Source organism: Procambarus clarkii, chromosome 81, assembly GCF_040958095.1.
Source record: "Procambarus clarkii isolate CNS0578487 chromosome 81, FALCON_Pclarkii_2.0, whole genome shotgun sequence".
Taxonomy (NCBI): Eukaryota; Metazoa; Arthropoda; class Malacostraca; order Decapoda; family Cambaridae; genus Procambarus; species Procambarus clarkii.
The window spans coordinates 9,270,799-9,285,860 of NC_091230.1; the positions used below are offsets into that span (position 1 = coordinate 9,270,799).

General features: G+C 36.8%; 1 protein-coding gene across 1 annotated transcript in view; it reads right to left on the reverse strand.

Annotated features, from left to right (window-relative positions):
* Positions 1-15,062, reverse strand: part of LOC123773031 (insulin-like peptide receptor) — a 531,432-nt gene that overhangs the window by 123,354 nt on the left and 393,016 nt on the right. Inside the window, exon 25 of the mRNA XM_069315507.1 lies at positions 4,596-4,737. Within this exon, the coding sequence (XP_069171608.1) occupies positions 4,596-4,737 (142 nt within the window). The remainder of the gene's footprint in view (positions 1-4,595; positions 4,738-15,062) is intronic.

Here is a 15,062-nt window from a genome sequence, read left to right on the forward strand (position 1 = left end):
ATAGGAAGTTATTTAGCGATTTATATATATAAAATAATGAAACGATCCGATTATGTTTCTAATAAATACAATAGGAAGAGACTATGGAAGTGATGGAACACTGAACTGCTGTGTACAAATCTAAAAAGAAAATAGTTATAATAGATTCTTATGGAATAAATGTGTATTCGCCATACATTTTAGAGTTTTTAAATTGTTATCAAGACTGCAAAGTATATATGTTCACAGAACGACTTCAGAGTCTAAATACATACATATGAATGCGGGCAATATGCAATTTTTTTCTGTTATCACCTCTCAAACAAGGATCTAAAATACACATTAAACCTATTTGAAACTAATTTTACTTATGGATCTTATATACTGAATGATAGGAAAGTAATGAAACTATCTTATGCTATAATTACAAATATGCTGAGCTGCTATGAAACATTATATTACAATAAGAGCGAAAATTGCCGGAAAATGTGCTTGGAAGCGAAGATGACAGGCTGAATGAGTCTACATATGAAAAAACTATCTTAGAATGGTGAGTACTTTTGTTTTGAGATTTTTGTGCATATGATGAATATTGTACTGGTGTAAACGCTATCTAAACTGTTATTCTTCTATTTTACAGAGATGAGGACTGAACAAGATGGATATTATACACGCGGATGGAAGACAGAGATTCCCTGAAGAGGGAACAGTAATGCTATTGAAAATATTTGACAAAGAACACAAAGAATGCGAAGAATGACCTTTGAACTTGCGAAAACATGCTAAGATCATTATGAGAACTTGATAAAGAACACAGAAAACATGTGAAAAAGATTGTGAAGAACATGGAGAAATGGGTGAAAAATATAAACTGAACATGCTGCGAACATTTTGCAGAACATGGAGAAACAGGGGAAAAATATGGAATGGACATTTGGGAGGATATTTCAAGATCATACAAAGAGAAAACATAGAAATACAGTAAGATTATTGAAGGTTTGGTTAAGTTGGGGAATGGGCGAGATGAAGTGGAGAGTAGGGGGTCAGATGAGATGAAGAGGGAGTAAGGGAGAGGGAGGGGAAGATAAGGGCGAAAGGGAGTTGGGGGAGGTAAGAGAGAAACGAAGGTAAGGGATGAATGAATCTGGGGAAGGGGGAATGCGCGAGATGAAGGGAGATGGAGAGGAAGATAAGGTCGAGAGGGAGTTCTGAGATGTAAAGGAGGGGGAAGTTGTGGGGTAAGGAAAGCAAGGGAGGGGAAGGGAAGGGGGCGAGATGCAGGGAGTAGGGGTGTGGGGGTTAGGGAGGAAGGGAAGATAAGAGTGTGGGGAGTGGAGCAGATAAGGGAGGGGAAGGTAACGAGCGTCTTACCACTACACCACGGAGACTGACTGTACAAGAATGTAACAACTCTTGTATATACCAAAAAAAAGTGAAATGACGTGTGATAATTAGCTCATTAGTGATTATTTACATAGCTGAGTAAACAAAGGGTATTGAAGGAGAGGATATGCTTACTTTGAACAGGTGATAGGATGAGCGGGTCTTGATCTGAAATAGTTAAATTTGATGAACTAAAGTGGAGGACGGGAATGGGAGCTCGGTTAATCTCTTGATTTTTTTTACAGGGGTCTGAAATGCAGTGGGGGGTTTTAAAATCTCAGGGGATTTACACAGGTAATAATTAACTTACAGGAGCGAACTAAGGCAGGGGGACAAAAGCTATAATATTGTAATACTATTTTCTTTTGTGACGGGAAAATGAAGGAATGTAGATGTTCGGCAGTCCTCCTAATGGCTGGTGTCAATGCCTATCACATTAAAGAAAAAAAAGATCGACTGCTTGGCTGTTGTCTGTGGTAAAGTAAGGGAATACATGCAAAACACATAGTATGAATAATGAAACTTTAATTAAATTGAAAGCAAATTAAAAACAAAGACAATTCCTTGGCTATGTACAGTGCAAACTAACTAGTCAAAAAATATAACATAAAAATTAAGAACAAGGGTGACGTTACTCTAAACATAAAATAAAGACAAAATGAAATAAGCAGGTGCTCAGAATAAAGCGCTAGCTGAGAAACATCTACCTGATAGACAGAGCGTATATCAGTTAGTTGTTCACAGCTTGAGAGCACAAGATATTCTAACTTCAATGACTGGTTCAAGCCCAGACATCGACTAAGAAGAAGGCGCTGAGGTGCAGGTGTGCAGTCGGCGGGTCACCAATCAGAAGGCTGGGAATGGTAGTTTGCTGGCTGGTAGTTTGCTGTGGTCGGTGACGAGACGGCATGGAGGGAGTGTGGAGTAGGGGGGAGTTTAGGGTACGTTTGCCTCCTGGTCAAAACGTTTTGTGCTACTAATAGACGTATCTTGAAGGTAGCATCTTATTGTTGTATATATATAAGTTACTTTATGTAGGGAAGAGCAGGCTCAATCTCTCTTGAAAGAGATTATCGTCACACTTTATTTACGCAGTTAGAAGTATGTCTGCTTTAAATTTCAGGGAAATTGATCGGGTATTGACAGAGTTGTAACAGGCGGAGGACAAGAGCTAGAGCTTTGTAACTAGATTATAGTATTTTACCATGTCTGAAATACAGTGGTTTTTAAATTTCAGGGAAATTTTTCTGGTATTTATGATGATACTCGAGGGGGGTTAAGGCGGGGACAAGAGCTAGTATTAGGAAATTGTTTTGATCATATTTACTATGTATGAAATAGCTAAGTTTTTAATCTCGAGGAAATTGATTAGATACTAAAGAAGATACGAGAGAGAACTAAGGTGGGGACTGGAGCTAGAACTCGGTACAACAATTTTCTTGTCTTCCTATGGCTGAAATATGAATGTTTTAAATTGGGCTAAAATTGGGCTATTAGTAGCAAAACTACACTTATAAAGGTGGTCTCTTACACATTTTGGTCTTTAACTGGTCTGTCACATTTTCGGTCATAAAACGGACACTTAAAATATTTTGGTCTTCAACTGGTCTCTGAATAACTTATGTCTTCAACTGGACTCTGAATAATTTCGGTCTTCAACTGTACTCTGTAGAATTTTTGGTCTAAAATGGTCTCTGAAATTACTTTGGTCTTAAATGGACACTAACATATTTTTGGTCTTGTACTGGTCTCAAACGAATTTTAATCTCAAACTGGACTGTCAAATTTTAGTCTTAACTGGACTCAAATGAAAATCGGTCTGATAATGGTCTCTGTCATATTTTGGTCTTAAGCTGGACGCAGTTAAATTTTCGGCCTAAACTGGACTCCGAATAGTTTCAGTCTTATAATGGACTCTGTCATATTTTGGTCTTTTACTGGTCTTTAAGCAATTTCGGTTTTAAAATGGTCTCTGATGAAAATTTGGTCTGAAACTGGTCTCTGAATAATTTGGGTCCTTTACTGGTGAAACATTAGTAAATGGATATAAAACTTACTGCTAAGATGTCTATTTTCCCTTAACAAACTTCTATGAACATATACACTTAAAAATGGTCTTGTGGAAAGCTTCTTAGTTAAGTTAAGACTCATAAACTCTTAAATACACTTCTATGATTATACGAACTCTGAAATATTTCATAAAATTGAACACTGAACATTTTTTAATTTCTCCAAAAACAAACCTTTAAGAACGAATGAGTGATATTTGGTCTGAATTTACCCCATAAGAAACCTTTAGGAACGAATGATTGATTTTTGCCTCAAATTTCCCCCATAAAAAACCCTCAACTCCTAATCAGTGATTTTTGGTCTGAATTTTTCCCATAAGAAACCATCAAGAACAAAGCGGGAAACAGGAAATTTTACCTGGAAACCCTGGAGGTTTAGTGGAAATGGCTCCCAAAAATTATATGTCTCTCTGAGCCTCCATCACTAATATTTCCTTATGACGCTCGCGACCTTCCCCTGTGACGCTTCATACCCCTATAGGACGCTCCCAACTTCCCCCTGTGAGCCTTCATACTCCTATAGGACGCTTCCGACCCCCCCCCCCCCCCCAAGATGCTCTCGACACCCCTCTGTCACCTTCCCGACCCTTTTGAGACACTCCTGACCCTCTGTGACGCTCTCGACCCCCTATGTGAAGCTCTCATTCCCCCTGTGACGCTCCCGACCCCCTCTGTGACCCTCCTGATCCTCCCCCAACCCCATGACGTAACTTAACTGAAAAATTTTCTTGAGCAGATTTACCATAAATAATAACATTTCATTACATTTTTAGTACATTACTACTTCTGTGGCCCATATTTATTCTGTAACCATATTTAAGACACACAGAAATGACAATAGCGTGATTTATCAAAATTTGACCATATCGTGGTGCAGTTGACTAAGGCAGCGTCTAGGATCATCCCGGGTGTAACTTTGAGCCTTCATCACGGCTCTTGTGCATTTGTTTATTGAAGACCATTTTGTACACCTCAGTATTTTATTGACATAATTATGTCTTAGTAAGCCTGATATATATTTTCTGAATATTACATTTAAATATCAACTATTACACTATTATAATAAAAATAAATTACACTTTTCTTGGAAGGCTCGAAGAATTAAAAATTGTATGCATTATATATTTATGTATCTAAGATTATCTGCAATTGTTATTGGCTTACCTGGCCGGTAAGAAAGTTAGGCGGATGCTTCTTCAAGAAGGACTTGAGGTCGCCGAGCGGCATGAGCTCCATGACCACATAGACGGGAGTGTAGTCGCCCACCACGCCCAGGAGCCTCACCACGTGGTGACACGAGATGTTCCTGCGGGCAACACAGTAATGTTGCTGAAGCCTTACTCTCCTAGATGACAAGCACTACCACAAACCAAGACGTAGTAGTGGAAGTTATCCCTATGGCCTGCAGCGTTGTCCGCCCCCTCCTCCTTCTTCGCAGGCCATAGGAATAGGGGAGTTTTAATTTTTTCCCCTCGCAGGCCATAGTAGTAAAGGCGTTTTAATTTTTACTTTCTCCCCACAGTCGGTCTTTGCACTAGGGGTGTTTTAATTTTTCTTTCGTATCATTTACCAACTGCTCCCTTCCATCACATATAATTCTCCAAAAAGAGGAATTAAACATCTCCCTTCTGGCCCTTATTTTTTCGCCCAAGGGGATTAAATGGCCGCCTCCAGTCATCCCGAAATGTGCTCACCTCGGGGACTCTGCACAACCAGTCATCCCTGATGGTCAATGACCTCATCAGCCAGCCAGTCTTCATCTTCCCTCAATAAGCTCATTTTCTGAGTAGAGTATTAAGCCCCCTTTTCATATTCACACCCATTTTCAATATTTTAGTCAAGGGAATTAAAGGACTGCATTCTGTCAACCCTAATATGTGATGACGTCATCCTTCATCTTCCCACAATAAGCCCGTTTTCTGTGATAACATATTTAAACACATTTTAATATTTTTGCCCATTTTCAAATATTATTTCTAGTTTAGCCTGCATTTTGAACGTAAGAATGAAATTGCAGAAGGCCTTTGCAGGGAACCTTACAGGATCTCCTATTTACTTTCAGCCCATCTTAAACCACAACATCAACTGCCACTATTAGATAAACTGTTGAAGGCATATGTATGAGAAGCAAGTGAATAAATAACATAATGTTCACACTGGTATTTACCCATTTCTCACCTAATGTCTATTATATTCTCTAATTATTTAATATCCCCTTTTCATTCTCGTTTATCCACTTGCACGCTTCAACATGTCACCTATAAAAATTGCAAAAGATTCATAAGAATAAAGGTAGCTGATTTTCCCCTATTAATAGAGATAAAAGATTCTATCAATACCCTATTAATAGCCAGTTAATACCCATTGTATTCACTAATACACCTCAATCATGTCATCATTATTGTCTGCAGAAGATTCTCCAGCAATACCCTTTTAATTGTCAGTTAATACCCAGTGTATCCACTTAAACACCTCAATTATGACCCCAATTATTCAAACTTCAGAAGATCCTATTAATATCTTGTCTATACCCAGTGTATCCATTTATACCCTTCAATCAAGTCACTCCATCAATATGCAGAAGGCTCTATTATTATTATGGACCCTTATTAAGCCCATTCATCTGCAGGTATGCCATACTCTTCGCCAAACTATTTGCTCAGCTTACCTATCTACACCTGATATTTATAGTGCCCAGCCAAAGATCGTTTATTGAGCATGGGAATGAATGTAACAGCCTACCGCCCATTCCTTCGAAACCAAAGAGACAACACAGAGTATGAACTAACAAGTATGTTCCTCGCATCGGTACTAAATATCAGACTCAAACACAGGAACACTACTCAATCCCCTGTTGAAGTCTTCAACGATATACACATATAATTTTCTGTAACGAGCTATAACATCAATCAGGCGTTTTTCATGATATCTGCTCTGACAGCAGATCCATCCACACCTCATTAATGCTCAAGACATCCACCCTCACCTCAGTGTAACATCAATCCATTTATATTGGATTGATGTTACATAGGCAGGATAGAGGTGACGTGAAGTGAAATACAATGACATACATATGAATGAGATTGGGTGGATATATAAATAGGAGCTGCCAAACCAAGTAGTAGCCCAAACCACATATGGGCCAAACGTGGATATTAATATCATAAGATAGTGGATGCAAGGTATTACTGAGACAAATGTATATTAATGATCCTACTCAAATTGCTCTTTAACTGATCAATCAAAAAATGGATCTATATTATACAAACCACCATTTGAACATGAAATGTCCAAATTCCATAATTTTGTAATCTGTATTAAAGCAGATTCAATTATGTTCTAATTGAAAATGTTTTACAATTCGTTATTGAAGATGTCATCTCCCAATCAATTTGGTAAGAATTTTCTGACAAAAGAACAAACAAAGCATTAGACAATTGGCTGTGTCTTACAGAGTACTTATGTTGCGAAACTCTAAATTTCAAATCTTTAGATGTTTGCACTACATAGAACCTATTACTGTCTTTACAAGGTATTTTGTAAATGACACAATTATCACTACGAGGACTGTTTCTAACTAATAGTTTTCCAACCGTATTTTCGTAATTAAACAATACATGAATATTCAAAATTTTCAAGGCCCTGAATATATTTTCAAACCCTGAAAAATATGGTAAACATAACACATTCTTTGGGCGAATTTTCTCACTGCATATATTATTATAATATGTACGACGTGCTATGCTACGGCAAACTTAAAAAAATTGAGTGGATAACAAAGCTTGATACCAATAGAATCAATATTCTTAAACTCTTCATCTAAGAATTCTGGACTAACAACCCGAAGAGCTCTTAGATACATAGATAAAAAAATTGGTTGTCTCACAGTGTTTCTATGCCCTGTGAAATAATAAATATAAGATAAATTATATGTAGGCTTTCTGTAAACACTAAACTTTAGTGAAAAATCTTTCTTATGAATAAGAATATCTAAGAATGGCAAACATTTATCAATTTCAGTCTCCATAGTAAATTTTATACAGGTGACTTGATCATTAAGTTTAGATACAAATTAGTCTGAATTTACATTTGTAGGCAATTACACAAAATATCATTAACATATCTAAACCACGGAATGATTCCAGAGGTAATTTTTTTAACAAATTTTTGTTCGAAGAATTTAATGTACAAGTTTGAAATCAATGGCAATAAAGGATCTGGATTTGTCAGCCTTTGTTATAAGAATGAAAGGATCGGCTCCTAACTCTTGTAGGCTTCGCCTGAACATTCTTGAGAAATTGCTTGTTTGAGACGTCAACATTGAACCATAAACAATACCTATAACCAGGTTTAAGTTTTGTTGAGAGAGAAAGTTTAGTTTTTCGAGCTGTAACAAAGAACTAGAAATCTTAACTGCAGAGGGTTGATTTGAAATGGCAAATGACATACCATAACGCAAAACAGCAACCACATTTTCACTTATCGATTTAGATGACAAATTCAACACTTTGTTTGGATTAGATTTCTTGGTCCAATCACTGTTTTTTATCAGACATTCTAGCTTGCGTCTTAGAATATTCTGTAACTGATGTATTTTTCTACGTAGGTCACTGTAGATTTCATCCATCAAAGAACTTTTAAAGTCCTAAGGTATGGCGTGATGAAAATTTCTGTTTGCTGTATTAAAGTTTTTGAAAACAAAACGTTCACTTGATTTTGTAACTTCAATGTTTTTTTTCAAAATAGTAGCACAGAAATCACTAAAGGGTTGATCACCTAATTTGATAAGACGGACAGGTAGCAGACTTCGGTAAAACTTTCTCTCTAAGATATTGTTTCAGAAATTTGAGACGGGTGCGAGTGCAGTGTGCTTTCACTAGTTGAGTAGCAAAGATGGTTACGAAGAAAGCAGACTGAGGGAACAGCATTAATAGAGTGCGTGGTTCACATTATATGTGTAAATCACGAAAATTAGCACATGATGAAAAATGTGACAGTGCCAAACCACGACGGAGGGAAGGATTGAAACAGGAATTTCCTTAAGCACTTTCGTATTTAATAATGCATCTTCAGATGGATTTACAAATCAGTAGATTGGTTATATAGGCAGGAGAAGGTGAAGTGAATTGAATCAACCGTTCAGTGATTTCTGTGCCACCATTTTGAAAAAAAACACAATGAAGTTACAAAATTAATTGAACGTTTTGTTTTCAAAATCTTGGAAACAGGAAATTCCTGTTTCAATCCTTCCTTCGTGGTCTGACACTCACATTTTTCATCACGTGACACTTTAGGTTAATAAAGTGATTAACCACTTCAAGACCCCGAACCAACACAGAGACAGTAGCAGCAAGAACATGACCTGCTAATGTTCATGCATGTAATAGCCTATTAATATCTATTCTGTTTCATCCACTTGTTCATCTCTATCACGTTCTCCACCACCTCACCCGAATATAAAAATTCATTATAAGAATACAAGCCTTTGCAAATGCATGGTAAATTTGTCTTTGAAATGTAAGTTGTGCCTTGTGAAACGCATCCCTAGGCGTCAGACCATAAAGTTCATTACCCCCTAAGATATTATATATCCTACCCTACACAACCTTACCTAACATGACCTAGCACATTCGAAGCTAGATTTTATTAAATTTGGATAAATTTATGCTGTCTCACCTAAATTTTAAATAATTTAAGACAATTTTAACTAAATTAACCATATTTAAGAAATTTTTACCAAATTTATCGTATCAAATTCCAACTAAAGTCCCATTCACCCAAGTTTAACCTATACCATCTAAATTTAATATATATTTCCAATATCTAGCATCCATTCATGGCATAACATACCATATTCCTAAGACTACAGCACCCATATCCTCACATATATCCCTATGAAGCCTCTGTCCATCCATTGCAAATGCTAGCTATAACTCGAACCGAAATAGGGTGATTTACTAAATTTTCTGTACAAGCCAGTTCAAGACCCCTAAGATATTATATATCCAACTATACATATCCTTACCTAACCTGACATAGCACATCCAAAGCTAGATTTGATTAAAGTTGGCAAAATTTAAGATAACCCTCCAAAATTTACCTAATTTAAGACAATTTCCACCAAATTTTCCCAAATCGTTCGTATCATAGCACAGCCAAAACACATTTTACCCACGTTTTCACCTATTCCATCTAAATTGAATATATATTTCCAATATCCAACATTCAGTCTTAGCACAACATACCTCATTCCCAAGATCATTTCACGGAGTTAGTGCTGTGTCTATCTAGCTATTACCAATATCCAGATGTGTTTTTCTATCATCAATCCTACCAAACCAGACCTAACCTAACCAATCCCAATACAACAATAGCTAATTTACCCGAAATTATCACAGTTTAGAGAGAGGCGAGAGGCAGTTGGGTTAATATCCAAAAAACATTACTTTTCTAAGAGTGTAGATCCATTATTCAACAAAGATCCAAGCAGTTTCGGTGCAGGTTTGTTAGATTTATACCCAAATTAACCTTCCAATCAATATACTTGCAATATAGAACATAGTTCCAGGTAGATTAGGCACGGGACAGTTAGGTTTAAACCCAAAATCAAACCTTTTTTAACAATGAAGTCGTAATTTTCAACAAAGATCCAGGCAAGTTTGGGATAGGGCAGTTAGGTTTATATCCAAATTGACACTTTTCTAAGTATATGTGGTATCTGAGGTTAGGTCTTAGGTTCTTGAGTTCTAGAAATATGAGTAATAATACCCAGTAACGATACCACACTCCTAAGAAAATATTTGCAAAAATCAGTTGTAACCCAGGGTGGAATGACAGTTGTATATAGACATTAACAGATCTAACAGTTAACTTATTCTCTTAATGTGATGTGCTTAGGTCCATTTAGTAGAGTTTGGGTTTTGGTTTGATATAATTAGGATAAATGTAAGGAAATTTACTTAAACTGTGATAATTTCAGTTGAATTTAGCTATTGTTGTGTTAGGATAGGTTAGGGTAGGTCTGGTTTGTTAGGATTGATGATAGAAAAACACATCTGGATATTAGAAATAGCAAGTTGTGTAGCTATATTGCAAATTTGGTTGTATTAATTGCGTAAGGATGAATATTAATGACGCAAGTTGTGTTAATTATTTATATTATGTAATTGTTTTTGAGCGAATAGTGTATTTATGCAAGTTGTGCTTTAAAAAACTGAAGTGTAAATGGTGCAACTGTATTTTTGTGCAAATTATGTATATGTGAAAGTTCTGTATATGTTATATGAAAAATATATCTTCATGATCAAGTGCAAGTGCAAAAAATTTTTTGGATTATATGACTGTGTGTGGGTATTTTGTGAAAGTAATCTTTAGGAAATTGCGCAATTTTAATGAGAGTGCATTTTGACTGTAGGTATATATATATATATATAGTGAATAGTGTATTTATGCAAGTTGTGCTTTAAAAAACTGAAGTGTAAATGGTGCAACTGTATTTTTGTGCAAATTATGTATATGTGAAAGTTCTGTATATGTTATATGTATATATATATATACATACATATATATATATATATATATATGTATGTATATATATATATATATATACATACATATATATATATATATATATATATATATATATATATATATATATATATATATATATATATATATATATATATGTCGTACCTAGTAGCCAGAACGCACTTCTATGCCTACTATGCAAGGCCCGATTTGCCTAATAAGCCAAGTTTTCATGAATTAATTGTTTTTCGACCACCTAACCTACCTAACCTAACCTAACCTAACTTTTTCGGCTACCCAACCTAACCTAACCTATAAAGATAGGTTAGGTTAGGTTAGGTAGGGTTGGTTAGGTTCGGTCATACATCTACGTTAATTTTAACTCCAATAAAAAAAAATTGACCTCATACGTAATGAAATGGGTAGCTTTATCATTTCATAAGAAAAAAAATTGAGAAAATATAATAATTCAGGAAAACTTGGCTTATTAGGCAAATCGGGCCTTGAATAGTAGGCTGAGAAGTGAGTTCTGGCTACTAGGTACGACATATATATATATATATATATATATATATATATATATATATATATATATATATATATATATATATATATGTCGTACCTAGTAGCCAGAACTCACTTCTCAGCCTACTATGCGAGGCCCGATTTGCCTAATAAGCCAAGTTTTACTGAATTAATATATTTTCTCTAATTTTTTTCTTATGAAATGATAAAGCTACCCATTTCATTATGTATGAGGTCAATTTTTTTTATTGGAGTTAAAATTAACGTAGATATATGACCGAACCTAACCAACCTTACCTAACCTAACCTAATCTATCTTTATAGGTTAGGTTAGGTTAGGTAGCCGAAAACGTTAGGTTAGGTTAGGTTAGGTAGGTTAGGTTGTCGAAAAAACATTAATTCATGAAAACTAGGCTTATTAGGCAAATCGGGCCTTGCATAGTAGGCTGAGAAGTGAGTTCTGGCTACTAGGTACTATATATATATATATATATATATATATATATATATATATATATATATATATATATATATATATATATATATATATATATATATATATATATGTCGTACCTAATAGCCAGAACTCACTTTTCAGCCTACTATTCAAGGCCCGATTTGCCTAATAAGCCAAGTTTTCCTGAATTAATATATTTACTGTAATTTTTTTCTTATGAAATGATAAAGCAACCCTTTTCTCTATGTATGAGGTCAATTTTTTTTTATTGGAGTTAAAATTAACGTAGATATATGACCGAACCTAACCAACCCTACCTAACCTAACCTAACCTATATTTATAGGTAAGGTTAGGTTAGGTAGCCAAAAAAAGCTAGGTTAGGTTAGGTTAGGTAGGTTAGGTAGACGAAAAAACATTAATTCATGAAAACTTGGCTTATTAGGCAAATCGGGCCTTGAATAGTAGGCTGAGAAGTGCGTTCTGGCTATTAGGTACGACATATATATATATATATATATATATATATATATATATATATATATATATATATATATATATATATGTCGTACCTAGTAGCCAGAACGCACTTCTCTGCCTACTTTGCATGGCCCAATTTGCCTAATAAGCCAAGTTTTCATGAATTAATTGTTTTTCGACTACCTAAACTACCTAACCTAACCTAACCTAACTTTTTCGGCTACCTTTTTTTCTGTATATATATATATGTGTGTGTGTGTGTGTGTGTGTGTGTGTGTGTGTGTGTGTGTTTGTGTGTGTGTGTGTGTGTTGTGTGTGTCTGTGTGTGTACTCACCTAGTTGTGCTTGTGGGGGATGAGCTCTGGCTCTTTGGTCCCGCCTCTCAACCATCAATCAACAGGTGTACAGGTTCCTGAGCCTATTGGGCTCTATCATATCTACACTTGAAACTGTGTATGGAATCAGCCTCCACCACATCACTTCCTAAAGCATTCCATTTGTCAACCACTCTAACACTAAAAAAGTTCTTTCTAATATCTCTGTGGCTCATTTGGGCACTCAATTTCCACCTGTGTCCCCTAGTGCGTGTGTCCCTTGTGTTAAATAGCCTGTCTTTATCAACCCTATCGATTCCCTTGAGAATCTTGAATGTGGTGATCATGTCCACCCTAACCCTGTCTTCCAGCGAAGTGAGGTTTAATTCTCGTAATCTCTCCTCGTAGCTCATACCTCTCAGCTCGGGTACTACTCTGGTGGCAAACCTTTGAACCTTTTCCAGTTTAGTCTCATGCTTAACTAGATATGGACTCCATGCTGGAGCCGCATACTCCAGGATTGGTCTGACATATGTGGTATATAATGTTCTGAAAGATTCCTTACACAAGTTTCTAAAGGCCGTTCTTATGTTAGCCAACCTGGCATATGCTGCTGATGTTATCCTCTTGATATGAGCTTCAGGGGACAGGTCTGGCATGATATCAACCCCCAGGTCTTTCTCTCTCTCCGACTCTTGAAGTATTTCATCTCCCAAATAATACCTTGTGTCTGGTATACTGCTTCCTACCACTATCTTCATTACATCACATTTGCTTGGGTTAAATTCTAACAGCCATTTGTTCAACCATTCCTGCAGCTAGTCCAGGCCTTCTTGAAGCCTCAAGCTGTCCTCCTCTGTCTTAATCCTTCTCATAATTTTGGCGTCGTCAGCAAACATTTAGAGGAATGAGTCTATACCCTCTGGGAGATCATTTACGTATATCAGAAACAGAATAGGTCCAAGTACAGAGCCTGTGGGACTCCACTGGTGACTTCACGACATTTTGAGGTCTCACCCCTCACTGTAACTCTCTGATTCCTATTGCTTAGGTACTCCCTTATCCACTGGAGCGCCCTACCAGTTACTCCTGCCTGTTTCTCCAGCTTATGCATTAACCTTTTATGGGGTACTGTGTCAAAGGCTTTCCGACAGCCCAAAAAAATGCAGTCCGCCCATCCTTCTCTTTCTTGCTTAATCTTTGTTACCTGATCGTAGAATTCTATCAAGCCTGTAAGGCAAGATTTACCCTCCCTGAACCCATGTTGATGGGTTGTCACGAAGTCTCTTCTCTCCAGATGAGTTACTAGGCTTTTTCTCACAATCTTCTCCATCACCTTGCATGGTATACAAGTTAAGGACACTGGCTTGTAGTTCAGTGCCTCTTGTTTGACACCCTTTTTTATATTGGTTAGCAGTCTTCCATATTTCTGGTAGGTCTCCCGTTTCCAATGACCTACTATACACTATGGAGAGTGGCAAGCAAAGTGCTCCTGCACACTCTTTCAATACTCATGGTGAGATTCCGTCCGGACCAACAGCTTTTCTCATATCCAGCTCCAATAGGTGCTTCTTGACCTCATATCTTGTAAGTTCGAACTTATCCAAGGTCACCTGGTTTGCTGCCACCTCTCCTAGCGCCGTGACTTCTCCCTGTTCTATTGTAAAGACTTCCTGGAACCTTTTGTTGAGTTCTTCACACACCTCTTTGTCATTCTCTGTGTACCTGTCCTCGCCTACCCTAAGTTTCATCACCTGTTCCTTCACTGTTGTCTTCCTCCTGATGTGACTGTATAGTAGCTTAGGTTCGGTCTTGGCTTTATTAGCTATATCATTTTCATACCTTTTCTCAGCTGCTCTCCTCACACTAACATACTCGTTCCTGGTTCTCTGGTATCTCTCTCTACTTTCTGGTGTTCTGTTATTACGGAAGTTTCTCTACGCCCTTTTGTTCAGCTCCTTTGCTTTCATACATTCCCTATTAAACCACGGATTCTTCCTTTGCTTCTCTGTTTTTTCCTGTCGGGCTGGGACAAACCTGCTTACAGCCTCCTGACATTTTTGGGTGACATAGTCCATCATGTCTTGTACAGACTTGGTTCCGAGTTCTGTGTCCCAATGTATATCCCTTAGTAATTTATTCATCTCCTCATAGTTTCCCTTTCGGTACGCCAGCCCTTTGTTTCCCAGTTCTTTTTTGAGGGTGATAATTCCTAGCTCAACCAGGTACTCAAAGCTCAATACACTATGATCACTCATTCCCAAGGGGCTTCCAACTTAACTTCCCTTATATCCGACTCATTTAGGGTAAATATCAGATCAAGCAAGGCT